Source organism: Suricata suricatta, chromosome 11, assembly GCF_006229205.1.
Source record: "Suricata suricatta isolate VVHF042 chromosome 11, meerkat_22Aug2017_6uvM2_HiC, whole genome shotgun sequence".
Taxonomy (NCBI): Eukaryota; Metazoa; Chordata; class Mammalia; order Carnivora; family Herpestidae; genus Suricata; species Suricata suricatta.
In genome coordinates, this window is record NC_043710.1 from 93,364,981 (window position 1) to 93,391,203 (window position 26,223).

Here is a 26,223-nt window from a genome sequence, read left to right on the forward strand (position 1 = left end):
AGTGCTATGGTGAGAACCCTGTCACACACTGTTCCCAGACATCAAACTCTTCCATTCAGTATTCCAAACAGTTTGCCCTTGGCTTACACCCTTGACCTCCTGGAATGCCTCCCTGGCCACCCAGCCAACAGAATCCTGCAGACCCCACTCTTGCTATAGGACCTTCCCCACTAGTCTTTCTCACAGTAACTCCCAGTCCCCTGGAGACATGCTCAAGGTTAGCCCAAGGGCTTGTGATGTGTCTGTTGCCCTCCTTCTCCCCTAGGAGACGCTAGAGAACACTCTCCCCTACCTTCCCAACCTAGAAGTGGTCTAGGGAGCAAGGTGAGTAAGTGTGTTTGCTTTACAGACTCAAACTTTGTCTCTGGTGAGCTGTCCTCAAGGTCCAGACTGGGAGGCTGTAGGGTGGAGAATGGAACGGGGCCAAGTCTTCATGGCCACAGACCTAAAGACATTTCCTCCAAAGGGCCTTTTCAGCAATGAAGCTGACATTTCCATCTCCTCTTGCCTGTCTCCTGTCTTTTGTGTCTCAAATGGTCCCAGGCTTAGGAGAAGAAGGTGTCTTACATATTTGACTGCCTATAGCCTCAACCCAGACAAGTCACTAGCCCCTTCCCCAAGAATCCTCTGGGGCACCATCCATCCTTGAGCCCCTGACGCCTACCTGCATCATGCAACCACTTCTCCAGCAATGGCTTGAGCTTGCACATGTTCTTGAAGCTCAGATTGAGGGCCTCAAATCGTGAGATGGTGGTCTGGCTGAAGTCATTCCCGTACAGTTTTCCCATTGCCAGCCCCACATCTCCCTGCATGTGGGAATCGAGAGGGAGAAGCTGGAGGGACGGGCTCCTTCTCTTCTCTGTTCACATTCCCCACCATCCTGGTACCAACCATGTGCCCAGAGAACCTTCAGGCACCCACCCATTACCTTGGCTCCTTTTCAGCTTTTTTCCCTCTAAGGGGAAAATTTGGTTGATTTCCCTCCCTAGACCATGAGTGGGCCATGCCCATATGCCCAACGCCTTATCTGGCTCTTATTCCTCCCTGCCATTTCTCTGCAGTGTGCCCCAGTTTCCTTACCAGTAGACACTGTGCTCTATTCTCAGGGACACAGGGACACGTGGGCTTGCCCCAAACACACTGACCATCAGGATGCTCCTGAAATGTATACTCAGGAAACCCAGTCTCCACGCACTCAAACCAATTCCTTCTAGCTCCCCGCAAACCAAACCTGTGTGAAGCCCAGCTTAATGCGCCTCTGCTTGAAGGTCTTGGCAAACTTCTCCAACTCTTCCAGGTCACTGGGTTCATTGGCCCCTCCAGAGTTGGGTAGATGCTTTGGCACAGGGAGATGTGGGGACGCTTCTAGATGGGGTTCTAAAGAAGATCCTGGCAGCCCAGGGCGCCCAATTGCCTAAGAGGGAATGCATATCAAACAAACCCACAATGGCTCAGATCGAATGGCACTTTCTATTGTATACTAATGGGCCTACCTAGAAGATGATGGATCTCTGGGTACACTTGACTCCTATGTTTGCAGGGGCATGGGAGGGATAGCAAAGGGAGAGCGTAGTTAGAATAGTTGGGGCAGACGCAGGCATGTGGGACAAGAAGGTGGCCTTCCTAGGTTTTAGTCTATGACTCATTGTTGGACTCTGAGCAGGTAACTTCCTTCTTTTGATTTTCCACCATAAAAGGAGAAGCTGGGTTGTTTACAAAGATTCCAAAAACAAATCTCAGAATGGGACAAGGAAAAGGTTGTTTGCCTTGCCTGTTCTTTTCCACAAAGCAAAGTAATTGAGGTGTTTAACAGGCATTAACTGAAGATAACAGGACATCTGAGACTTGTGATATCAATAGAGCTTCCAGAAAATTTTAAACTCTTATGACTGCCATTTTACTTTCTAACCATCATTTTCTTTCATATGGGTGTTGTTTGGGTGTGTTTTTGTTTGCTTTTGTTTTTAAGTTTAAAAAAATTTTTTTTTCAGTAATCCCTACACCCAATGTGGGGCTTGAACTTGTGACCCCGAGATCAAGAGTCGCATGTTCCACCAACTGAGGTGGGCAAGCGCCCTGTGTTTTGTTTGCTTTTAAATCAAAAGTATTCCAGGGCTATCTCATTTATCTTGTTTATGGCTGTTGGGAGATATTCTTCCATTAGTTCATTTTCATAGAAAAATGGACTCTAAAACCTAGAGTTCATGTTCTGTCCTTTTGGGGTTGGATTGAATCCCCCTCCTGAAGATGTCCACCATTGAACAAGCAGTGGAATCCAGGCCACGGTGTCCAGGCATCGTGTCCCATCCAGGAGCCACTGCCCATTCGGACCACACTGCCTATATGTACCCTCTTCTCTCTCCTTCCCAGTTTACTCTTTTCCTAGACTAAGGTCAACTTTCTTCCTCTTCTCTTCCGAGACCTGCAGATTCACAATTCAGATGGGCAGCCTTAGGACGAGGAAGGTGAAAGGACGCCAGCAAAGGATCTTTTAGAACAGAATGATTCGGAAGCCTTATGGGTTCAATCCTATTTTGCAGGATGGGGTGGAAAGCCTCAGCCCTCTTTGAGACTTCCTTTTCTTTCATTCATTTGTTCTTTAACAAATACTAGCTCTTTGCTAGACCTTCTTCTCTCTTCCTTTCATATCCAATGAGATACCAAATTGCATTCATTCATCTTTCCCAAATATATCCTTGTTTCTCTTTCTTCTCTACTCTTACTGTCACAATCCTAAGCAAGTCCCTTATTACTGCTGCCCTGGACCATCTTAATAACCTTCTGAACAGCCTCTTGTCTTCTCTTGTTGTCAAGAGTTGATCTTAGGCCTCTAGAAGATCTCTTCCAGATATAAGTCTATGATGACAATCTGAGTCCCCAGGAGAGAGTGGAAGAGTTTAGGACTCCAGTGTCCCCATTCCCCTATTCGCCACTAGATGGCACCCTCTCCCTTTCCTGATTTCTTCAGTGGACACTCTAGCCCTCCAGAGCCAGGGCGCTTAGTGATCCATGGGGATGTTAGCACACAGAAGGGATGGTGGGGCTCTGTAATCGTTCCCAGATCTCTGCACATCTGTCTCTGCAGAGCATCTCCTGCAGCTGGGCACGGGGGCACACAGATGAGGGGAGGAGAGGCAGCTACCATATAGCTCTTGCTGCTCTTAGCAAGCCACACACCTGGCATGAGGCCACATCTGGCCAGAGGAAGAGATGCCTTCTTCTAATTGGCAAACAGGTACCGCGGGGCAATACGGCAGGTCTGCTAATAGCCCCTCACACAGATCTCAGACCTCTGACCTGCACATGTGCACACTGCAGGAGGCAGTCTAGGCTGCAAGGTCTCAAGAGAGACCCAGAGGTGAGAGAGAGTGGTCTCCGGACATCAGGCCTATGGGACTCTGGTCTTCTCCTTAGGGCTTGAGAGGAGCTGGGAAGGGTTGGCGGTCACCATGGCATCCCTGGAAAGTCAGCTGACCCCTGGTCCTAAAAGGAGTGAGTGAAACCAGGCCGTGATCCTGGTATGGCAGGCCAGCCTGGGAGCTAAAATCTGGGCTCGAATACTGGCGCTGTTGGTGATATTGGGACAATCATTTCTCCTGGCGGGGGCTTGGGTTCCTGTGTGAACAGGGATAATCCCTTGCTAGACTCTCTTCCCAGAGGCGTCAGCACACCATCGAGGGGGTGGGGGAAAACCAGTGAGCCTCTCTGTCAAGAGCTGAGGCATTCTTAGGGGAAACAGGAAGAATGTGGTTGTTTACCTGGGAGGCCAGGCCAGGCCCAGTCTGCGGGAGGAGGAGGGAGCTTTGTTGCTGTGGAAAGGGGAGAAGATTTGGCTGCAGACCTGAGTGAAAGGGGAGGGACAAAGGAACAAACAAAATAAAATCCAGGCCATCTGAAAGACATGCTGCGCAGCTTCCGAACCGAGATAACTGTCCCCACCTGCTGCTGCCTCATTGGGTCCCTCAGCCCACCTCAAGCCCTGTGAAAAGGGCCCCCACGGGCACTGGCAGGCATGGCCACACACAGGTGGAGGTGGATGAGACACAGATAAACAGGGACACAGCAATCCCCAAACCAGACCTCTGGCTTCCCTCCCGCCTGCCTGGAGTAGCGCACCGGCTGAGGAGGGTCAAGGTCAGCCTGCTCTGGGATCTGATAACCAGGCAGCAGAATTCCAACAGGGAAGGAAACACAGCTAGAACAGAGGGGCGGAGGAGCTCCATTTTGCCCGCAGGGTTAGCTAGATGGCCACAAAAGCCTGGGCAAATCTGCATATAGGCCAGACCGTATAGATGGGTCCAGAGAGCTTCAAAAGGTGGCAGATCACTGGCTAGAGGCTCTTGGCAGAATGAAGACCTTTTCTACTCCGGAGGAAGGGCCAAGAGAGAAGGGAAGACCAGGGCCCAAGCCTCTGGAAACTCTATCCGGTGGCCTCTGCCTGCTTGTTGTACTGTTTGATGACCGCTTTCTCCTTCCCTCTCCAAGAAAACAGCCCATGAAGGGCTCTGCCTGATTGGTGGTCATGAGAGTGGCCTCCCTCTCAGAAGGGGCACAGCCAGGAGCTCACGCTGTCGCTGTGGGAATAGAGCCATTAAGCTACCGGAGCAGACAGTGGGGTGCGTCACCCCAACCACTCAGTACGACCAGAGCCTTGGGGTCTCTGCTGTCCCTGAGCGGCTCCAGGTCTCTGATGGCATGGCATCTGCTGATGCTGACCTCTGTGCTCCTGAGTCTGTAAAAGTCGGGGCTTAATTTTTCCTTATTGAAAGAAATAAAAAGCTATCACAAGGAGCTGAGGCTTAAGGGCTAATAGTAATCTAACATTTATATTGTGTTTTAAAATACACGAAGCCTTTTCATATGCATTATTTCAAGTAACCCTCAACAAACCTGGTAGAATTTCACCAGTTTTCAATTTCTTACTATTATTCCATTTTATTTTATTTTCCTCCATTTTTATTCAAAGAGGTTAGGTGAAGTTTCCCAAGGACACACAGCTAGTAAGTGATTTTTAAAATAAAAAAAAAGGCGCCTGGGTGGCTTAGTCGGTTGGGCGTCCAACTTTGGCTCAGGTCATGATCTCAGGGTTTGTGGGTTCAGGCCCTACATCGGGCTCTGTACTGACAGATCAGAGCCTGGAGCCTCCTTCAGATTCTGTGATTCCCCCTCTCTCACTGCCCCTCCCCTGATCACATAGTCTCTCTCTGTCTCTCAAAAATAAATAAATGTTAAGAAAAAAGTTTAATTAAATTAAAAAAACTTTTTTTTTAACCAATGAGTTTTCTGCCTTCAAATTTTGTTTGTTTCTTTGTTTGTTTATTTTGCCCTGTATCATACACTGACCTCATTGGTTATACATATATGTCTGGGCCATTTTCACATCACTATCTTTTTTCTTTTAATTTTTTAAAACATTTTATTTTTGAGAGACAGAGACAGATCATGAGCAGGGGAGAGGCAGAGAGAGAGGGAGATACAGAATCCGAAGCAGGCTCCAGGCTCTGAGCTGTCAGCACAGAGCCAGACACGGGGCTCAAACCCATGAGCTGTGAGATCATGACCTGAGCCGAAGTTGGATGCTCAACCGACTGAGCCACCCAGGGGCCCCTTCACATCACTATCTTTTATAAAGAGGGAATTAACTGCTACCTAGGGATATGATATACATTGTTTAGCTAAAATAAACACTTAAAGGCTCAGGTATGTTCTCATTCATCATTATAAAAATACTCTGAGACGCCTCAGAATCTAGGGGTGGAGACTGTAATGTGGGCAGGTGTGAGGGATGGAAGGCAGAGTTGCATTTTATTTGGATTCTGGGTTTCCAAAGACTCTGCCTGGGATCTGTACATTGGTGGAAAACTTGTACTTCCTCCCTCATTTTAGCCCTACTCAGTGGACACGGGGCGGGGAGGGGGGAGGCTGCAGTGCAGGACAATGCCAAGAACACAGGTCTCAGACAAACTGTTGTGGAATTTTCTTAGGTCACCAGAGACACGCTATGACTATCTACCACACAAGGTTATTTTGAAAAATGCCAGAAAAATCACTCGTCAGAGTTCCTGGCAAATCGTGCTCAAGAAATACTAGCTATTATCAGGAATATTCTAATCTGTTTGCTGTTGCCTCGGAACCAACCGGCAGTCTCTGGTAGTAATTTCCATGCCAAAGAAAACCTGAAAATCCCTTCTACCACCTGTGGGTGGCACTGCTGCTCTACCCAAACAGAGTCACGGCCAGCTTCCTGGAGGTGGAAGTCTGAATCAGTCCTGAAAGATTTTAATTAAAATTAAAGACAAGACACTGGGACGTGTCTGTACTGCGTATCCCAAGGAGCTCTTCCTTCTGGCAGTGCTCCCCTCCGCCCCTCAACTCCTCAGCCCCCGTGCTCCCAGCTCCTGGCCACCTGGCACCTCAGTCTCCACTGGCTGCGAAGTTGAGGAAGAGGATTTAAAAGCAGAGGACTCTCAGCCCGGAGGGGGCAATGCCAGGGTCCCTTCCTCTGGTCTTCATGCCAGAGGGGTGAGCCACTCACCCATGCCCCACACTTGGGCTCCTTTATCCAGCAAGCCACAGCAGCACTTTGCTGGACTTGGTCGATGCGAAAACATCAGAGTTCTTACCTTGTTGCCCAGTTTGAGTCTGAGAGAGCAGGAACTGGGATACGGACTGTAGGTGGCCGGGAACCAGCACGAGCTGCTGGAGCGGATGGAGGGAGGTCATGTCCTACACATGGGGAGACACATACATCACCGAATTTACACGCTGGGGGTGCTAACTCCATCTGCCTGCTGCCCATCTGTCTTGTGGGGCTCCAGATTCAGAGTGTGTCGGCAGTGACCTGTGTAGCTCAAGTGCATGGCATGTAGGAGCAATTCCATTAATGCTGGCATTGTGACAGCTCCCGCACTCAGCCAAGCAGTGCCTCGCAGCCTAGTGTACTTAAACTTTGCCTCCTTATTTAACTTGTGTGTGTGTCGGTCTTGTCTCCCAAGTAGACGGTAAATGTCGAAGGCACAGGCTGAGTATTACCCATCTCTCAGAGGTTTACCCTAGAAACGACATGAAATCCCGACTGTCTAACTTCCGTGTTTTAATCTCACCTCACTCGACTCTACCCACTTCTTGACTAAATGCCACATCTAGCCATTTCCTGGGCCTGAGACTTTCCTGGCAGAAGGGGCAAGTTATTATTTCTTAACACAACCGATTTGATGAAACAGAAAGTCCATTTCCTCTGGGCTCCTCCCACTAACCCCCAGGGGGGAGGGGAAAAACCAGCTCTGATACGTGGGGCATCTAGATCTTCAGGGCTCTGTGACCCCAGAGCGCTGGGCTTAGGTCCGTACTCAAGGATGTCGCAAACCCCTGCTGAACGAAGGAGTGAAGGAACGAGTGTACGTTTCAGTCTTAGATATCTCCAGGGAAAGGGTGGTATTTCTTCCCCAGGTAATCCAGACCAAGAGAGGGGCTCGCCACATGGACATCCGCCCGCTCAGACGTTTGCTGTTACTGTTTGAGGGTGCCTCTTTCTTCCCCGCACGACACTCTCTTCTACTTTGGCTTTGGTGCAAAACCTTGAGGGAGGAGAGTGGGCTCCCTGGAGACGGAAAGGCTCTATATCTGTAGCAATGGTTGTCATGACGGGGCTCCCCTGAAATGGCTGCAGCCGTGGGTCTGTTGGTTGAGCAAGCCTGGCTCCCTTTTGTCCCAGAGAGGGAGAGGCAGCCACGCGTCCCCTCTCAGAGGGTTTAGAATCCCATCCCCACTCCAGGCCTGGATCCTTCACTCACATTCCCTGCAGGGGGCTTTTCAGACCATGAATTCACCTAGAGCCAGGTCTAGAGGTCAAGCATTTTGCAGAAGGCTTGACTTGAACTCCCTGGCCCACTGAGACTATCGGGGCTCCCTGGCATCGGGCTGGCATTTACCCCAGACATTTGGTTTCCAGACATCATGGCAGGTCCTTGACTCAGGTGACATGGCCGGTGCGAGAGGGTCTGCTGCAGGGAGTCACTGAGGTCCTCAGTTTTAATCTGTGTAAGGGAGGCAGGAGAGCATCAGTGCGGGACCACCACAGGCAGGCAGAAACAGAAATGCAGAGAAGGTCAAGGCAGATTGGGGACAAGCCCAGAGAGTAAAGAGCTATAGCTCGGTGCCTACAGTGCCCACAGAGCTGCAGCTTCATATGCCTGCCTGTGTGCCCCTCAGCACAGGGCACCTGGTAAGAGACAGGGGAGTGGCACTCTGGAGTCAGAATCTACAGGAGGGGGATTCACGGAGCTCCGTGGTTCCCCAGGACCACTCCGCAGACTGTGCAGGTCTGAGTTTATGCTCTTTCTCGTTAAAAAGGGAAAAAAAAATTAAGATATTACAGGGACTTGAAACATTTCTTTTGAATTTGGAGATGGTGTTCCTTTTTCTTGGGGGGAGAAGTTAGAATTTCTTCTGTGAAATGATGCTGATTCTAAATGGTATGTTAAGGGGTGCCAGGGTGGCTCAGTCAGTTAGGTGACCAACTTCAGCTCAGGTCATGATCTCATTGTTTGTGGGTTCCAGCCCCACATTGGGCTCCATGCTCACAGTTCAGAGCCTGGAGCCTGCTTTGGATTCTGTGTGTCTCCTTCCTTCTCTGCCCCTCCCCTGCTCATGTTCTCTCTCTCTCACAAAACTAAATAAACATTAAAATTGTTTCCCTTAAATGGTATTTTAAAAACTCCCACCTCACAAAGACAAAAAAAAAAAAAAAAAAGGCAACGCTTTCCCGGTCTTCCCCATACTGTTTTTTAACTTTCCTGGTCCACAAAATCCCAAAGTCTGAGAGCCAGCTTCCCCTCACTCTTGCCCTTGTTTTCCACAGTTATCTGTCTTCTGCGTGGTGAGCTGTCTCTGCAGCCAGCCCTCTGCACTTACGTGGCTTTGATGATAGTCTTTGCCTCTCTCCCTACAGGTGGGGACACGTTTCCTTCATAGTCACTACTGCAGTGGCAGCCCAAGGGGGCTATGATGGCATCTGAAACCTCTCTAGCTTCTCTCCAACACCCTTGGATGACACCACCAACCACCCCCCTGTGGGGTTCCCAGGTGTCCAAGGGCAGGGTGGATGGAAGCACTATTTGTGCCCATCCAGAGAATGACACTCTTGCAGCTTCTCAGGAAGTCCACTGGGGAGGTGGGGGGAGCCAAGTGACTCTGAATAATATGACAAAGAGCATAGGATCTAGACTATACCTTTTGAGAGACATTGAGGAGACCCTCTGATGGAAATTCGTGACCAGGAAATTAAGGTCCTGGCTTAAACCATTTTCTTGGTCTACCCTGGGAATGTCACGAACATCCTGGAATCTCTCTTGTCTTAGTTTAATCCAAGTCAAACATTCAGACCAACAGCTCTATTTGTGCTTCATTGCTGCGAAATGAATCTTTAGGTCACTAAAGAAAGAATTCCCTTTGGTTGGAGAGCTAGGAAGATCCCATTGAGTGACATCAGAGATGGAGGAAAGAGCTAAGATCCTAAAAATGGTGCTTTGCCCAGAGTGGGAATTAATGCAAGTTAACTGCATAAAAGACATAAACCAAACCCATTCCTTTGTAGACTTGAGGGGGATACATTCAGGAAGACATTGAACAGCAGGGAGCCAGACCTTGTTTCTAAGTCCTAATCCCGACTTGACTTGAACTTACTATGTAACCTTGGACAATCATTTAACCTGTAGGAGACTCAGTTTCTCCATCTGTTACATGATTCTATAGGACTCTTCTCTCTTCCAGGCCTAAAATGGAATTACCAGCTCCAGTCCCGCGCTGCCTTTGGCAGACGTGGCGAGCCCAGGCTGCTGTGGTATCCTAAAGCAGACCTAAACCAGCACCACCGAGACCCGGTTGCACCAAAATTGGGAAGAGGATACTACTTTCAGGGACAGTCTTTACAAATCATTCTTCTCTTCTCTCACCTAAAGAGACTTATTCTTAAACCTTGGAAGCAGAGAGGAGGAAGGGAGAGAAACAGGAAGTAGCACGGTGGGGGCAGAGAGCCAAGACTGTGAAGACTCTGAAGGCATGGCCGCCTGGAAGGGATTAACAAGATAGCCCCAATCATGAGCCCTGGGGTCCCTCGGCTCTTCCCACCCATGCTCGGCATCTCTGTCTAAGCAGCTCTGGTGTCCTACTTCTTCCTCTAGAAATTAGTTTTCACATCCTAGATTCTGGGGAAACATTTGTTAGCAGGTTTTTAAAAAGCCAGAAATAGATGATAAGACTACTTATTTAAAACCACCACCACCACCCTTAAGGTTTGTTCGAAGGATTTTACTTAAGCAAAGCCTTTTGGGGCCAGCTTCCCCCCACCACATCTCCTTGCTAGACCCCCCTCCCCGGCCCTGGTGCATCCCTCATCCCAGTGGGGGGATAAGTGATACAGGAGAGAGGAAGGGGGACAGAGGGAGAACATGGAAAATTGGAGCCAAAGCCACGCTGGGTAGAACCACCGCGGGCAGCTTGGCGGGGCTCCAGCTCCGAGGCAAGTGGCCGGGTTCCTTTATAGACTCATTATGTGCAATGGAGATAAGAAGGTGCAGCTATGACAGAGCTTGAAAACATGTGCTTTGCCTCCAACCTGGATGCTATCTGTTAGAGTCAGTGCCAGGTCCTTCTGCAACACTTAATTTCAGAAACCAGCGCCATCATAACAGAAAACTCACCCTTTCATCTGCTTCCCGGATCAATTGTCCTCCAAAGTCCTTGAGGGGCACTGCTGACCTCCTGGGTCTAAACATGAAGTGACTGATAGCCCCCAGTTTTTTTTGGTGTTCATCTGGGGCATCTTGACAACCCTGTGTGTTATTCTTGTGACTTTGTGATTTGACGACATTTCACTCTTTCACGTCTCATAATTCATTAGCCCATGGGTGGGGGCTGCTGACGGGCACCCTCAAGGAAGAGAGCCCTATACAAACCAGGTTGAGTAACAGTAAAGGATATTTCTTTTTCGGTGACAGATTCTAAAAAAAAAAAAAAAATCTCTGCTTTGGTGTGTGGGTTTCAGAAAGAGAGGAAGGGAGACAGATAAGTCAGTGGCTCTCACAGCCTCCAGCGCACCCTTCGACAATTCTCTAAGAGTTCGCTGGTGAAGAAACTAAGAAATTAAGAAACAAAGTCTTTCCCGAATCAAAAACTCCCTTTCACTGCTGTCGAATGGAAAAGATTGGAGCCTTTCCAGGCAACTGGGTGTTGGCTATGGATCCAGAAGATGAGATAGAGAGACTTCTGTTGGAATCCCATTGACTTCTAATGTGAGAACCGGAGGCAAATTGGACGAAAATCCACTTTCCCCCATACTTGTGAAAACCCAACCTAACCCACAGGCTGCCTGGAATCGTGAAGACTGTCTCCAGAGTCCCTTTGGTGGTTCTTCTCACGCAAATGGAATCTCTCTCCAGGCCCTGCTTGGGACGGACTAATCCCTGGGGACACGGGCCCCCACAGAGGGCTCAGCCCTGTCACATCCCCTGACCATCCATCATGCATCTATTAGACAAGGTTTGTTTGTTCAGGATTTTCTCCACCCACTGTGCTGTGTACAGGTATTACACGGAGTCTTGGGCAGTGACCAGGGAGGTAGAAAGTCATCATGGGTGATTATCTTTTCTAATCCCAATGAACTCCCTGACATCACCTGCTAGAGAAAGCAGTAGCCTTATTCTGGGAGGAGAGAGCCCCCTCTGAGGAGCTGGAAGGCTTCGTACATTCCTTACCTGGCTTCACACTCCCAGCCGGGGGTGTGCGGACTTGTATTTACCTTCCTATCTCATTGAGACCTGGAGAGTTTTAGAAATGGGTATAAAGTTACATAACCAGACATTAGCAAAAGTCTCTTAAGGAAATGATCCTCTGACTTTCCCCTGGTCCCCTTTCTACAGAATAATACTACAGGCTTCCCAAGGGTAGGAGACAGCATAGACCGTAGGTGATGGAAAATGGTATCCTAGCCCAGATAGAATCATGGACCTCTTTATGCACCGTATTTTGGGGTCATGTGATGGGGCACGAGGGTTCTGGGTTATTCCCCCATTGCCCTGCCCATGACATTTTCACATGGTTCTCTCTCGGGGAAGCAGCCCCACACTAATGAACAGATCACTGGCGATGAAAACGATCAAAGCTGTTGTCTTGGTTGCATAACTCGTTTGTGGAAAGTGTTTCATAAACATTTCACAAGAAGGAGAATTTCAAAGCGTGAACATCTCCCAACCTGCCTTCAATTACAGGCAAGATTTTTTTTTTCTTTCTCCCCCCACTTCTACACTTCTCCCTAGCAGTAAGGAAGAGTTTCTGTTTTGTAACTGATCTATAAAGGGTTGGCAGTGAACATGTTGCTCATGAAAAGATCCTAAAAATATATTTCCAGTGGTGGAATGGGGCAGGCAGGTAACTCATCTAGGGTGAACAAGGGCTGAAAGTCCCCCGGGAGATGTTGGCTTGCATTTTCGCTAGGGAAGCTCTCCTCTTTCTGTGGTTCTGGGTTGTTCCCTGGGAGTCCAAGACTCCTGCCTTCAGGTGCCTCTGGGAAGTGCCTGGGGAGATGGCCTCACCCAGGTCTCCAGTCAGACAATGACAGCCCAGCCTCCAGGCACTTTTGCCCAAGGACACTGAGCTCTCCCTGACCCCATCAAACTTCTAGGCAAAGGAAGAGAAGAGACAGGGGCCCCTTGGAAAAACACCTCCTGAGGAAGCCAGGGACCCTTGGGGTTGCTACCTCCTCGAAAAGAACTTTTCAAAGAGGCATCCTTGTTTTCCTGGCTTGCACCGACTCTGGAAATGCAACAAGCTTATCAGTCTTGTTATTTAATGCTTTGGCTTCCGTTCTTAAGACATAGCATTGCTAGTGCTGACACATGTGTGAAAAACCCCATCATTTTAAGGCCATAAGTTTTCTTTTCCCTCTGGCACATAAGTCCATGCATTCAAGTTTAAAATCTCTGGGAAGGGGCCTTACTGAGGATGCATCCTCATGACTATTTCATGGTGGCCAGGACTTGAATGACTTCTTACTACCTTCCTTCACAGCCTTCCTGAGATGCCTGCCATGTTCCCTTCCAGTAGGTTGATGGGGGCTCTCTTTCTCTGACCCTGATCCCCTTTGAATCACACTCTTCTGGGTCTCTAGGTAGCCCACCTGGTAGAGAAGAGCCCAGAGCTACTACTATCTTAAGAGGAATGCCACAGAACTGTTGATTTGCCTACACAGAGAGCTGTTCTGCCCCCAAAGAAGTGAAGCAGCAGGAGGTAGGAGGTGCAGTGGGGGGAAGAAATGCTGAGCAGGGTCTCTGAATCAAACTCTGAAAGTGGTTCCTGAGCCCAGTGGCTATTCTCGGTAAGTGTCTGGTGAGGCAATGCTGTTTGGCGTCACATTGGATTCTTCTTCATACATCTGGGCTGCCTATCAGGGAAGGACTTTGCTGTCCTTTTCAGAGCAGGAGATGATTTAAAAAAAAAAAAAAAAAAAGGAATGAAAAAGAAAAGACATTCAGGAAACAAGCACAAAGCTTAGGAACCCAAGAGTCCTGACTTAGGGTTCCATCCCTGCTTCTAACTAGTTGCATGATCTTTTTTTAAAATTTATTTATTTTGAGAGAGAGAGACAAGCAGGGGAGGGGCAGAGAGGGGGGGAGAGAGAGAGAGAGAGAGACAGACAGACAGACAGACAAAGAGAGAGAGAATCCTAAGCAGGCTCTGTATTGTCAAGCGTGAAGCTCAATGTAAGACGTGATCTCATGAACCTCAAGATCATGACCTGAGCCAAAATCAAGAGTCAGACACTTAACCGACTGAGCCACCCAGGTGCTCCTAGTTGCATGATCTAATACTTAGTTACTTCATTCAGTTCTCTAGGCCTAGACTGTTCCTCCACAAAAGGAGGAAAGGAGACTGGATGGCATCTACTGAAGAAATGTAAAATGCATAAAAAAGAGTGGGAGCAGACTCGGGAGCAGAAAGTATGCTTACTCTGTCACCAGACCCATTTTATAGATGAAAAGATTGAGGCTTGCAGATATTAAGAAACTTGCTTGAGGTCACACTGCTGGTAGATAATAGAGCTGAGATTCCGGTCCAAGTGTACATGACTCCATAGTTCTTTATAAACCTAACTCTGACCTGTGTGTGATGGATTCATAGCATCATAGACTCTCACAGTGCACACCACCAGCAGGTGCATGGCAGACATTCAACAAGTGTTGGTTCCCTTCCTTTCCCAACAGAACTGGAAGGAAGTGTAGCTAGCAACTGACCCTATAGTCACTTGACAGCTCTGACTCCTGAAGCCCAAGGTGGGGCAGAGTAAGTTGCTCAGAACAACAGACCTAGAGTGGCAGGCAAGCCAGGCTCAGAGACCAACCCAGGACCCATTAGAATAGGTCTCAGAACTCCCCACTGGGTACTGGGTCCATCCCACTGCCCTGTGGCACGGCTCAGTCTTCTATTTCTATCACTCAAGATGTCGTTTCCTACTCTGGCTCCTGTCAGAACTCAGTAGTGACCCTAATCCCACTGCTCAAATGAGATTTCCTTAAAAGAAAAGTCTTCGTCCAGAGTTCTTCATCACCACACAGGCTAAGGTTTATGTCCAGATAAAGCACGATTTCCTAGATACAACAACATAGTACTTGGCCTAGGAACCAGCATTCTGCGTCTCCTTGACTCTCACTAGTAGGAATTCACTGGGGGGGTGGGGGTTGGGGGGGTGGATATTGCTGGTTCCCGCCCTCATTATCAGGAAGATAAGTGGGGAGGGGAAAGGGGAGGTTCAGCTGTGCCATGAAATCCCTGTCCCAATGTATATTTTACTCCGGGCTCCAAAGAAGAGTAATAAAAAGAAAGGCAGATGCCCTGTGTGTCTTGGACACACATACATACACATATGCACATGTATCTGCGCACACACGCACACACACACACACACACACACACACACACACAAGCATACACACAGCACCAGCTTGCAGTGTGGAACACTCCACAGATTAGTTCCAAGAGCAGCAGCTCCAGAGAGAACATAATATTTTTTTAGCACTTTAGAGAGTAAAAAGCACTTTCAAATATATCATCATTTGATCTTCATGATCATTCAATGAGGCAAATCATCCTACCAAAGGTTTTCACGGATGCAGAAATGGTCAGGAGAACCGACCAAACATGCCCACCATCACGCAGCCAGGAAGAGCAGAGCCTGACTTCCTACTTGGGTCGTTTGCCTCCAGACCCTCCCCCTCTTCCATGTGTGCCACTCGGTGAGGCAACCCCATTGGCCTCCCCCCAAAATGTCCCACCCAAAAACGCGCCTGTGGACCCCTGCCTCCTCAGAGTTCCATGTTGCTTTCATGTTGGTACGTGGTTGGTGTATACATTTTCACAAGGGTTGTCTGGGACTTTTAGGTGCATAGGGTCTACATGGTTATTGAGAGTGAAGTTTGCCATGAGTCTGAAAGGGATTCTCGTTGTCATTTCCTGGGTGACCGCCTGTGACCTGGAAGTCTGCCCCTGAAAGTTGGAGCATGGGTTACCAGTGTAAGGAAATGATTTTCCCTGAGTGAGACAGAGAGAGCATGAGCAGGGGAGGGGCAGTGAAGGAGTGGCAAAGAGAGAAAATCCCAAGCAGTTTGCGCCGTCAGTGCACACAGGGCTGGAAGTCACCAACAAGGAGATTATGAGCCGAAACCAAGTTGAACACTCAATTGACTGAGCCCCCCAGACACCCCAGTAATTTATATCTTTCAGCACAGTGTTCTAGCAAGATGGAGGGCCTTGTCCTTTGTACTGCTGTGACATTCTAAATAAAGTGAGGCACCGCTCGTGGTCTTCCCACACCAAGTCTGCTTTGACAGCAACAGGGTAGCTGGTCTTCTATGTGGCATGCTTGAAACACAGGGGTTTGCTGTCCCGTAAAGGTCCCCTTCCCAGTTCAGTTTAGTGCAACAAGAATTTAGTATGTGCCTACTGTATACCGAGGGGGAAACCAGAGGCACGGAGATGAATAGGGGCCTCTTGGGTTCATTAGAAGGCAGCACGCAGAAAGTAAACAGCAACCACACAATGCTTACAGCAATCAGAAGTACGCACCGCAGTAGTCTGGAAAGATTGTGATTCACTGAGGCAGGGCAGAGCACGGCTCGAGAAAGGGGAGGGAGGTAAGGAGAGCCCCACAGGAGGCAGCTCCTTCTGAGCAGCCCTGAACTGGGCTCACCAGGGGAAGGCACAGAAGGGCATGCCAGGAAGTGGGAACAGCTTGTCCAGAGCTGCAGAGGGTGAGGGCAGTAAGCGGTTCAGTATGGGGGTGCAGAGAGGGAGGCCTGGACGAGCGGCCAGGGCCCCCAGAAGCCCTTTGCACCACACAAAGGAGTGTAGATGGACTCTGGGGGCAAAGCGGCACCAGAGTAAAGGGGTCTAGTGTGGAGAGACATTTGCTCAGTTCAATTACACCGACAGCGGTGTGGAATATGGGTGTGAAGTAAACCAGAAGTAAACCATAAGCAGGGCCACTGATTAAAAACCTGTTGGTGGTGACAGTTCAGGGAAGAGCTGACAGGGATGCGCCCAAGGCCAAAACAGCAAGAATGAGGTGGAGGAGACAGAACAGAGAGATTTTAGGACAGAACATACATTTCTTTCCCCTGAAACTTTATCCTTTGAAACAAAGGACTGTTTATTTCAGGAATCCCCTGGTGAATGCCTGCGGGCCTGAAAGATCAAACCCGGATGGAGATCTGAAAGGCCACGGCCAACCCAGCTGCTCACAATCGATGGGGTGGAGGGGCTTGGGTTCCCAGAGGCGTGCACTTTCGAAGTCACACAGTCCAGCAACGTTCAATATTTTAAAAGCTAATTATGAATTTTAAATTAGGAAAAAAAAAAGAGAGAGTAAGGGGCACCTGGTTGGCTCAATCGGTTAAGCATCTGACTTCGGCTCAGGGCATGATGTCCTGGTTCGTGAGTTCGAGCCCTGCGTTGGGCTCTGTGCTGACAGCTCAGAGCCTGGAGCCTGCTTTGGATTCTGTGTCTCCCTCTCTCTCTGCCCCTCCCCTGCTCATACTCTGTCTCTCTCTCAAAGATAAACATTAAAAAAAAGAAAAAAAGATGAAAAACAGTAAGCACTCAAAATGTCATGTATCTGCATAGAACTTTTTAGTTTACCAGGTGTTAAAGTTAGTTGTAGGGTTTCTTCTTTTGCCTGGGGAAAGGGACGCTTGGGAAGTTTAAGGGCACATGATATAAATAAACATACATACAGATATTCCTGTATGTGCGTGTGTGTGCGCGCGCTCATGTTTAGCAATAATAGCAATAGCTAAAATAATAATAGTAGCAATAATAAATAACAACAACAATAATAATAATAGCAATAATAACCCATCTCCTTCTCTCCCTCCTTGAGTCACTGCCTAACGGCAGGCAACACCTGGGCCGTGGCCTAAAGAAGAGCTCCCTTAGAACTTTCCGTGATGTTCTACAGTTTACAAAGCACTTTCAAACATACTATTTTGGTTGGGTTTCAGAATATCCCCATAAGACTGAAGAGGCAGGTGATGCTATTTCCATTCTACAGTCGAGGAAAGCAAAGTTCATGAGAGGGAGATTGATCCAAAGTACACGGCTGGCTGGCAGGAGGCCCAGGATCTGAACCCAAGTCCTCTCACTTAAAATTCAACAACACATCTTGAGGCACCTGGGTGGCTCAGTCAGTTCAGTGTCTATTTTTTTTTTCCAAAAAATTTTTTTTCTTACATATATTTATTTTTGAGAGATAGAGACAGACAGAGGACAAGTGGGAGAGAGGCAAAGAGAGAAAGAGACACAGAATCCAAAGCAGGCTCCAGGCTCCAAGCTGTCAGCACAGCACCTGACGTGGGGCTCGAACCCACAAACTGCGAGATCATGACCTGAGCCGAAGTCGGATGCTTAACCGACTGAGCCCCCCAGGCGCCCCAAGTCTTACTCTTGATCTTGGCCCAGGTCACGATCTCACAGTTTGTGGGTTCAGACCCCACTCTGTGCTGACAGTGAGGAGCCTGTTTGCAACTCTCCCTCTCCGTCTGCCCCTCCCCTGGTTGCACACTCTCTCTCAAAATAAGTAATAAACTTAAAAAATTCTGCGCATCTTTCAAATCCCTAAGATATCCCCCCCCCTCCCAAATAACCAGATGTTTGGTCCTAAAATCTATCCCTTGCGGCTCCAAAGGCTTTTATTTCAGCTAGAGATCGATATCTATTGGTTTCCTTTTGAATAGAGATCTTGCTAAAAGGTAATATATATATATATATCTACTTTCCCTTAAAGAGTACCTGAAAGATAATTTAGTCAATGACTCAAGTCATAATTGTGAACTCCTTTTAAAAGCAATCATGCCCTTGGGGGTACCAAGAGTTTGGCCTCTGTTGGCTGCCGCACTATTTTTGTTGTTGTTGCAGTTCTATTTTTCTTCCAGGTTTTTCAACTCCTTTCTCACACCAGGTTTTTATCTGCTACTATTGATATGCTTGCTTCTAACAGCCCCCAGTATTCCATCTCGAATTTGCAGCTTTTATTTGCTAAGGGCTGGAAAAACCAGATCATTAAAGTCATTACAACTGTTACTAAAAGAAAACTTTAAGACCCCGAGAAAGGGCTTGGTAGGAGGTCTCATTTTGCTTCCTTGTTCTTAGTTGGGTTCTAAATGTGTGAGGCTTCGGGCTCTCTGGATAAGTGAGGCACCACAGCGGCTCTGCGTAGCTCACTTTTACCTCAGGGTCACCCTTTGGTTCAATTTTTATTGAGTACATATCTATCCTATTGCCCTTATTAGCCTGGGATAGGACTATTATGGTTGTTCGAACCCCCATAATTAGTGGTGTGAACTCAGTTGTCTAAGGCTGGGGAGCAGTTACCAAATTGGTAGTGAAAAGGCTGAATGAACTTGAGTCCGAGGATTCTCTAACCATATACCTGTTTCCCTACCTACAAAAGGAAACTCATCTTTGATTCTTACCCAGGTCTCCAGGGCTAGGGCCAAATGCCTATAAAACATATTCCAAGGAAGGGTCCTTTTGCTTTTGTCACCAAAACAATATGAAGGTAATGACTGTGTGTATTTATTACCTGGGAGACCTACTTGCTGTGTCACGGTGAACACGGTGCCTGACACTTCGTAGGGGCTTATTAGATCTATGGGCAATTAGTGTGTGAATGCTCCCAACCAACCTAGAACACTGGGTCTCAGAGGAGTCAAATGATTTCCCAAAGGTCACACCCTGAGGAAGTGGCAGAGGAAGTGGGATGCCACCTGGTTCAGAATCCACTCTATCTCTACCGTATCACACGGACTTAAAAAAAAAAAATCAGCCATACCACACTAGGCTGATTTCCTTTCATATGGAGCTCCCAGAAATGAAGATCAGGCAAGTGCTAATTACTGCGTGCATGCATGTGTACATGTATGTACGCTCGGATACGTGTATATATGTATGCATGTATCATCTCTGGAGGTCAAGATGAGGTCATATGGGCTGAGATAGGATTAATGAACACGTCACTGTCATCCAGGTAGGCTGTCTCCCGTGACATACCACAGGACTCTGAGCACGGTCCAGTCTCGCAAAGAATGGGCTACCTAGTCCTTTGTGCAAAGATATCAAAAAAAGTTTTTTTTAAAGCTTGAAAATATGGAAGTAAGGGAAGAAAGTAATAAGATAAAACATAGGGAAGAAATGTCAAAATCATTTACTTAGAATATGAAACTTAAATATACAAGTGGAGGCAACGTTTAATATTTAAAAATACTCGAGAGATATTCATGAATTCTGAGAGCATGTAAGTTGACAGTGTGATATAATCATCTTCTTTAAAAAATCTGGAGGCCAGGCCACACTAATGGAAGTAGAGCATCAAGGAAGGTTCCCCTATTTGACCACATAAGTTCCATGAAGACAGGCCTACGACTTGTCTTACCTATACTTAGAAGGGCTGCAGTCAGGGCACAACACAGACATAGTACCTGCTCAATAAACATTTGTTGAATGAGTAAATAGATCAGTGAATGAACGAATGATCCCACTATGGTCTGGCCTAGCCAGACGTCATCTGATAATTGAATGTCGTACACCCATAGATACTATACTTAAAGAGGGTGATCAGTAGACTGAAATGTATGTGTATCAAGGTATGAAGGCACAAATCATTCAAAGAGGTCATCAGAGCACTGTAAAAAAGACTTGAAACAACCTAATGTCCAGCAATAGGGTAGCAAACAAGTAAAATTACACTGAAAAAATTACATAGACTGTTACATGATCATCAACAAAACTCATATAATTATATGTATTGCCAGGAAACAACCTAGAAATCCTATTTAAAAATATTTTTAATGTTTATTTATTTTCGAGAGAGAGAGAGAGAGAGCATGGGAGAGGAAAGGGCAGAAAGAGAGGGAGACACAGAAGCCGAAGCAGGCTGCAGGCTCCCAACGCAGGGCTCGAACCTGTGAACCAGGAGATCATGACCTGAGCCCAAGTCAGAAGCTTAACCGATGGAGCCACCCAGGAGCCTCTATACATCCTACTTTTTAATATAAAGAAAAAGTTGCAGAAGAATATACACAGCATAATTTATACACATATATGTATGTATCTGTGCATTTTCAAACCCACAAACATTTGGACATTTCCGTTTGTACCCATATACACGCAACTGCAGAGAAAAAAGTCTTCTAGACCTCTACCCACCACAGTGGTAACAGGAGTTACCTCTGGGAAGGGGGCTGAGAGGGACAGGGATCCAAAGTCTCCCTTTTCATTTCTATTTTTAATTATTTAATGTTTATTTATTTTTGAGAGAGACAGAGAGACAGAGTATGAGCTGGGAGGGAGCAGAGAGAGAAGGAGATACAGAATCTGAAGCAGACTCCAGGCTCTGAGCTGTCAGCACAGCACAGAGTCTGATGTGGGGCTTGAACTCACGAACCATGAGATCATGACCTAAGCCGAAGTTGGACGCTTAACCAACTGAGCCACCCAGGTGCCCCTCATCTCTATTATTAAATTGTTTTTGCTACCAGAAAGTATTCATGTATTATGTGTATCATTACTTTAAGTAAAGCAGTTGGCAACCTGATGTGTGGAATGATGTGGGGAATTCCAAACATATGCATGTAAAGGGGAAGGTTGTGGGGTGATAGCTCTTCTCAAGTACTGCAGGGCTGTCAGGTGGGGGAGAAAGACTCAGGCCCTGGAGCTGAGGCAGGCAGAGTGACAACTCGTAGAGATGGTGACCCATGGGACGTTGATCGGGGTCTTGACAGGAGAAAAAAATGGTCTAACAGTACAACTGGCTGACCCTGGAGTAGGCTGCATTTTGGGTAGTGCAGCTGAAATCCCTGAGCGAGCTTTGGCAGAGCTGAAGGGGGGCAAGGGCCATCTGATAGGGGTGTGAGACCATTTCATTCCATGCAATTAATATTTTCATACACACACACAAGTGCAAAAGCTCAGATGGTAAAAACCGAATATATTTAGCTTTATGAAAATTTGCTCTGTTTTCTTTGTTTAAAATGTCACCGCAGACAGTGCAAGCTTCTTCCTAAGATGTTATATTATGACTAAGTAAGAGTCTGGACATGCAGGATAGAAGGAAGGAAGGAAAGCGGTCTGTGGCACCCTTCTGGGAACAGGGGACCTTTCTCAGGGGACCTCTGACCCAAGGGATCCTTGAGCCCTGAGAGTCTGTATGTCTCTGACACACTCCAGAAATCGAGATTCAACCCCAACTTGTCTCCAGAGTTGATTAAAAATAGTCACGGTGACATCAGGTGTCATTGACTATTCCCTGCTCCCACTGTTTCCATTAACCGGCCAGGAGAGGGCAGTCCCAGGAGAGCCACAGGGCATTTTGTCAAGGGGCCCCTTCTGGCTTGGATTACTAGCTTGTCGCTCAAAGAGTTTCAAACACTGGGTTGGGCAGAGTCCTCTCTGCAGACCTCGGATCCCCAGAGGGTAGCCCTGAGCCCCCCAGCAACCGCTGGGTCTCGGCCAACAGCTCCCGGGGCCCGGCCAGGGTGCAGCGGAGTTGGGAAATATTTACCAGAGCAAGACTGGATGGAGCCCATGACATACTCTATTTGCATAAACCCAACAAGCTCACCTTCCCAGGGTAGTGGGGGAGTTTTTTGTGGGTCACTTGCTGAGATAAAGACGACAGGAGCAGAGCAGCATGGAGAGCACTAGGGCCCTGAGAAGCAGAGAGATTGGAGTGCACGGCACCCAGGACAGAGGGATGGGCGGGCCAGCAGGTAGGTTCATGCCAACTCTCAGCCCGCTTATTTAGGAAACACTTACTGAGTGTCTACTCCGTGCCAGGCACTCCTCTACTGCAATAAATAAAACAGCCCCTCTCCTCAAATATTTCACAGTCTGGTTGGGGAGGCAGACCCACTCCCAGGAGAAGCCTGTCAAGATACAGAAGGTGGAGGGATGGTCCCAGAAGGCTGCCTGGAGAAGGAGGCATTTGGGCTGGGTCTGGAAACATGAATGAAATCCTGATGGAGAGCAGGGGTGAGAATGCAGGTGAAAGCTGGTGCCAGCGCTCACTCAAAACAGACTCAAGCTGCCGTGTATATCTGTTCCTCTCCACTTCAGGACCCTCTGTCATCTCAAGGAGGCTTCTCATTGATTCTTTTATTTTTTTAAGTTCATTTATTTGTTTTGAGAGAGAGAGAGGGAGGGGCAGAGAGAGAGAATCCCAAGCAGTCTCTGCACTGTCACCACAAAGCCCGGTACAGGGCTCGAACTCACAAACCAGGAGATTATGACCTGAGTCGAAATCAAGAGTCAGACGCTTAACTGATTGAGCCACCCAGGCGCCCTGGATTCTCATGAATTCTAATGAGCACCTGGGCAGTACTTAGAAGTCCTTAGCATTGGGGAAAGAGGGGAGCTGAAGCCCTCTGGTGAAGCAGGGCTCCCCAGATCCTGTTCCCACAGAGCTTCCTGTTTCCCTGCCTGCATTCCCGAGGAATCCCGGGCCCTTGCTGGGCTGCCAGACCCTGGGCAAAGTCTGAACCCCAGGCCCTGCTGTTCTCTACTCTGCTTTATGCCAGAAAAGTGTCTGTCTCTCCCAGGCCCCTGGGCAAGGCCAAGCTCTGGGAAGTACCCTGCTAGCCAGGAAGCTGCGCTCGGTGCTGCCTGGCTAAGTGCAAGGGGAAGCACCGAGTCCGGAGAAAGGAAGTTGGTTCTGGTTCATGTCAGAGAGGAAGAGACAGACCCCTTGCCTCTGGGCGGCCCACTGCTTCCCCTCCAGACAGAGCGGCGTTGACCCGTTCTGGCCCGGTGGTGCTTCAGTGGTTGGTGCTCTAGCAGCTTGATCCCCCTTCTCTGTGAGGGTCCCCGCCCAGAGCGAGGGGCACTGAAGTACTCCACCATCACCCTCTGCAGGATCAGTGTGTACCCCTGTGACTGGGTGTCCAAATCTTTGCAGGCCTCAGTCTACCAGCTAGACAAGGGGTCTACAAAGCCTCTTCCAAGCCTTCAGATGCGCCCCTTTATAGTGATGGGGTAAAGTTTAAAAATTTTTCTTTTTATGACCACACACTTTTTTCTTGTCTTTTCCTTTCTTTTTTCTTTTCTTTTCCCCTTCCCCTTCCCCTTTCCTTTGTTCTTTTTTAGAGACAAAGAGAGAGTACAAGTGGGGGAGAGGGGCAGAGGGAGACAGAGAAAGAATCTTAAGCAGGCTCCATCCTCAGCATGGAGCCCAAAGTGGGGCTCAATCCTACCACCCTGGGGTCGTGACTTGAGCCAAAATCAGGAATTGGACGCTCAACCAACTGAGCCACCCAGGTGCCCAGGATCACACACTTTCTTTGAAAGATGTCATCAGAGGGAAAAGCAAGATCTATAACTTATTTTAAGCAAATACTATAACTTACTTTAAGCAAATACTATAGATGATGTTTGGTACTAACTGACTGTAGAAGGGCATTCATTCTTCGTTGCCTGAAAAGATTCGGTCTAACATTCCTTTAAATAGCAGGTTCCCTTGTTGGAGAAAAATCACATTCAGCTTTCAAATTTTGACTTACGCGTACATTTAAGGAGCCACCCTCTTAGGTTTAGTGAGACATGCCTGTATTTAGCTGGCACAGATCAAGCCTGGCATATTTCTCTTATTATTGAGGTCGTAACGGGATGAGTCAAGTACAAGGGCACAGGTAAGAACACTCAGAAGAATCTGAATCTGAGCAGAACTACCATCTGGAAAAACGATGAACCCCAGGCCTCCAGAGTCTTCCGAGGGCAGAGCTGAGAACAAGAGGCACACAGGAGCCAGGCTGATGTGAGACAGGGCAGCTGGGACCAATGTCACAGCACTAATTACTCACATTTATTGATTCTTTACTGTGTCCCAGATACTTTACATTCAAAATGGCATTGAATCCTCCCCCTAACAATGCTGTAAGGTTTATGCTATTATTTACCCCCATTTTATGGAGGTGGAAACAGAGGCTGAGAGAGGGTGAAGCGACCGGCAGACAAGAGAGCCTATTGGTAGAGCCGAGATATGAATCCAGGTCTGTGTGGTGCCACAGCAGGCCCTCTGACCACGACACTGTCACCTGTAAGCCTCGATGCAGGGACACCCTGCAGTAGCCTATGCCAACAAAACCCGTGAAGAACTCTGTCTATCTGAGCTGCCAAGAAACAAAAGCAAACCAGGATGTGAACCAACGATCCTTGGGGGCTGCGAGCCAACGTGGTTTTAGTGGCCATGCAGGGCCGAGGGACGGGAGTCTTGACGCCAGGGGGCAATGGGAGCAGGGGGGTGGCTGCTATGGGCAGAATAAGCTGGATTTGGAGAAAACAGACCCGCACTGAACACGGTGCCTATTAGCCAGGAGGCACAGGATAAAGGGAAACTGGATAGGTCTCAGCTCGAACCCTTAACCGCGAGTCACTTTACCATTCTAGGCGACTGACCAGGCCCAGAGGTCTAGCTCCTGAACTCTGAGAGTGGCCTTCAAAGCCATTCTTGGGCTGGACCGGGAGAAGGAAGTCTGAGATGGAAAAAGTGTATTTTCATCTGCAGCTGGGAGTCTGGGAGAAGTAAACTCCTGGTAGGGGGCAGAGAGAAATCCGGGTCCCACCCCCTGCCCTGGAGGCACGCACACAGGCAAACAGTCCTCTCCCTGCACCCTTCTCACGCACAGGCCTGGGGAGGCGCCGCTCGTGGGGCCAGGGGAACCCTTCTCCACCCCACCCTTTACCTGGCACCCTTCCCTGAGCCTGCAGATACCATCTCTGCCACCCTGGCTGGCAAGCTGGGGCTGTAAGAGGTTTGTAGGAGCCGGCGTGAGTGAGAGGGCTTGAGAAAAGTGGAAAACTACTGTCGAAATGTCAAATGAGGGGCTCTGGGTAAGATCAGGCCACGTCTCACCTGCAGGAGCACACTCCCGCTCTCTGGCTCTCTCCCCTTCTCTCCCCCGGCCCAGTATGGTATAGAATCACACAGGCCTGTGGTATCTGAGCTCCACCTTGGGTAAGTTACTTAACCTCTCTGAGCTATAGTTTTCCCAGCTATATAATGGGAATAATCATGCTTACCTCACCAGGATGTCGTAAGAATTAAGTAACAGCAAATAAGATATAACTCTATGTAAAGTGCCTGGCACATTCCACCATCCTTGGGTCGAATCCTGGCTCTAAGCAAGTCACTTGGGCTTTCCAAGACTCAGTTTCCTCTTCTGGGAAATGGGGATCACAAAAGCTACGGCTCTGGGCTGCTCTCAGATTCCAATGAGATACTTCTCGTGAAGAGCTCAGCCCAGGGCTGAGGGCTCAGGACACAGTATTGGCTGCTTCCATGACTGGGGCCAAATCCAGCTTCCTTTTCAACACTGCTGCTCTAGAAAGACTCCCAGGTGCAGGAGACCTGGCCTTGCTTTTAGTCTCACCAGAGTCTCACTGGTGTCTGCCAAAGGCAACTCACTGACCTCTCCAGTTGGTTACCAGTGCTGGAGCCGGGGCTCCAGGGGGGTCTTGTGGTAGTGTTTGCGCAGTCTGGTAATCAGAGTGTTCTAGGGACAGGCCTCCTGGGAAGCCACAGCCTCTCCTGCTCCTATGGACCTCACTGCCCTGCTCTCAGCAAGCCTTGGTCCATCCAACACTGGGGCCACAAGCATGAGCAGCTGACTACCCGAGCCTCAGGCC

General features: G+C 48.4%; 1 protein-coding gene across 1 annotated transcript in view; it reads right to left on the bottom strand.

The window, feature by feature from the left end:
• POU2F3 (POU class 2 homeobox 3) overlaps positions 1–26,223 on the bottom strand; it is a 77,656-nt gene that overhangs the window by 11,928 nt on the left and 39,505 nt on the right. Inside the window, exons 4-8 of the mRNA XM_029957601.1 lie at positions 7,913–8,036; positions 6,624–6,728; positions 3,759–3,841; positions 1,232–1,414; positions 665–806 (exon numbers count right to left, since the gene is read on the bottom strand). Coding sequence (XP_029813461.1) covers positions 665–806; positions 1,232–1,414; positions 3,759–3,841; positions 6,624–6,728; positions 7,913–8,036 — 637 coding nt within the window. The remainder of the gene's footprint in view (positions 1–664; positions 807–1,231; positions 1,415–3,758; positions 3,842–6,623; positions 6,729–7,912; positions 8,037–26,223) is intronic.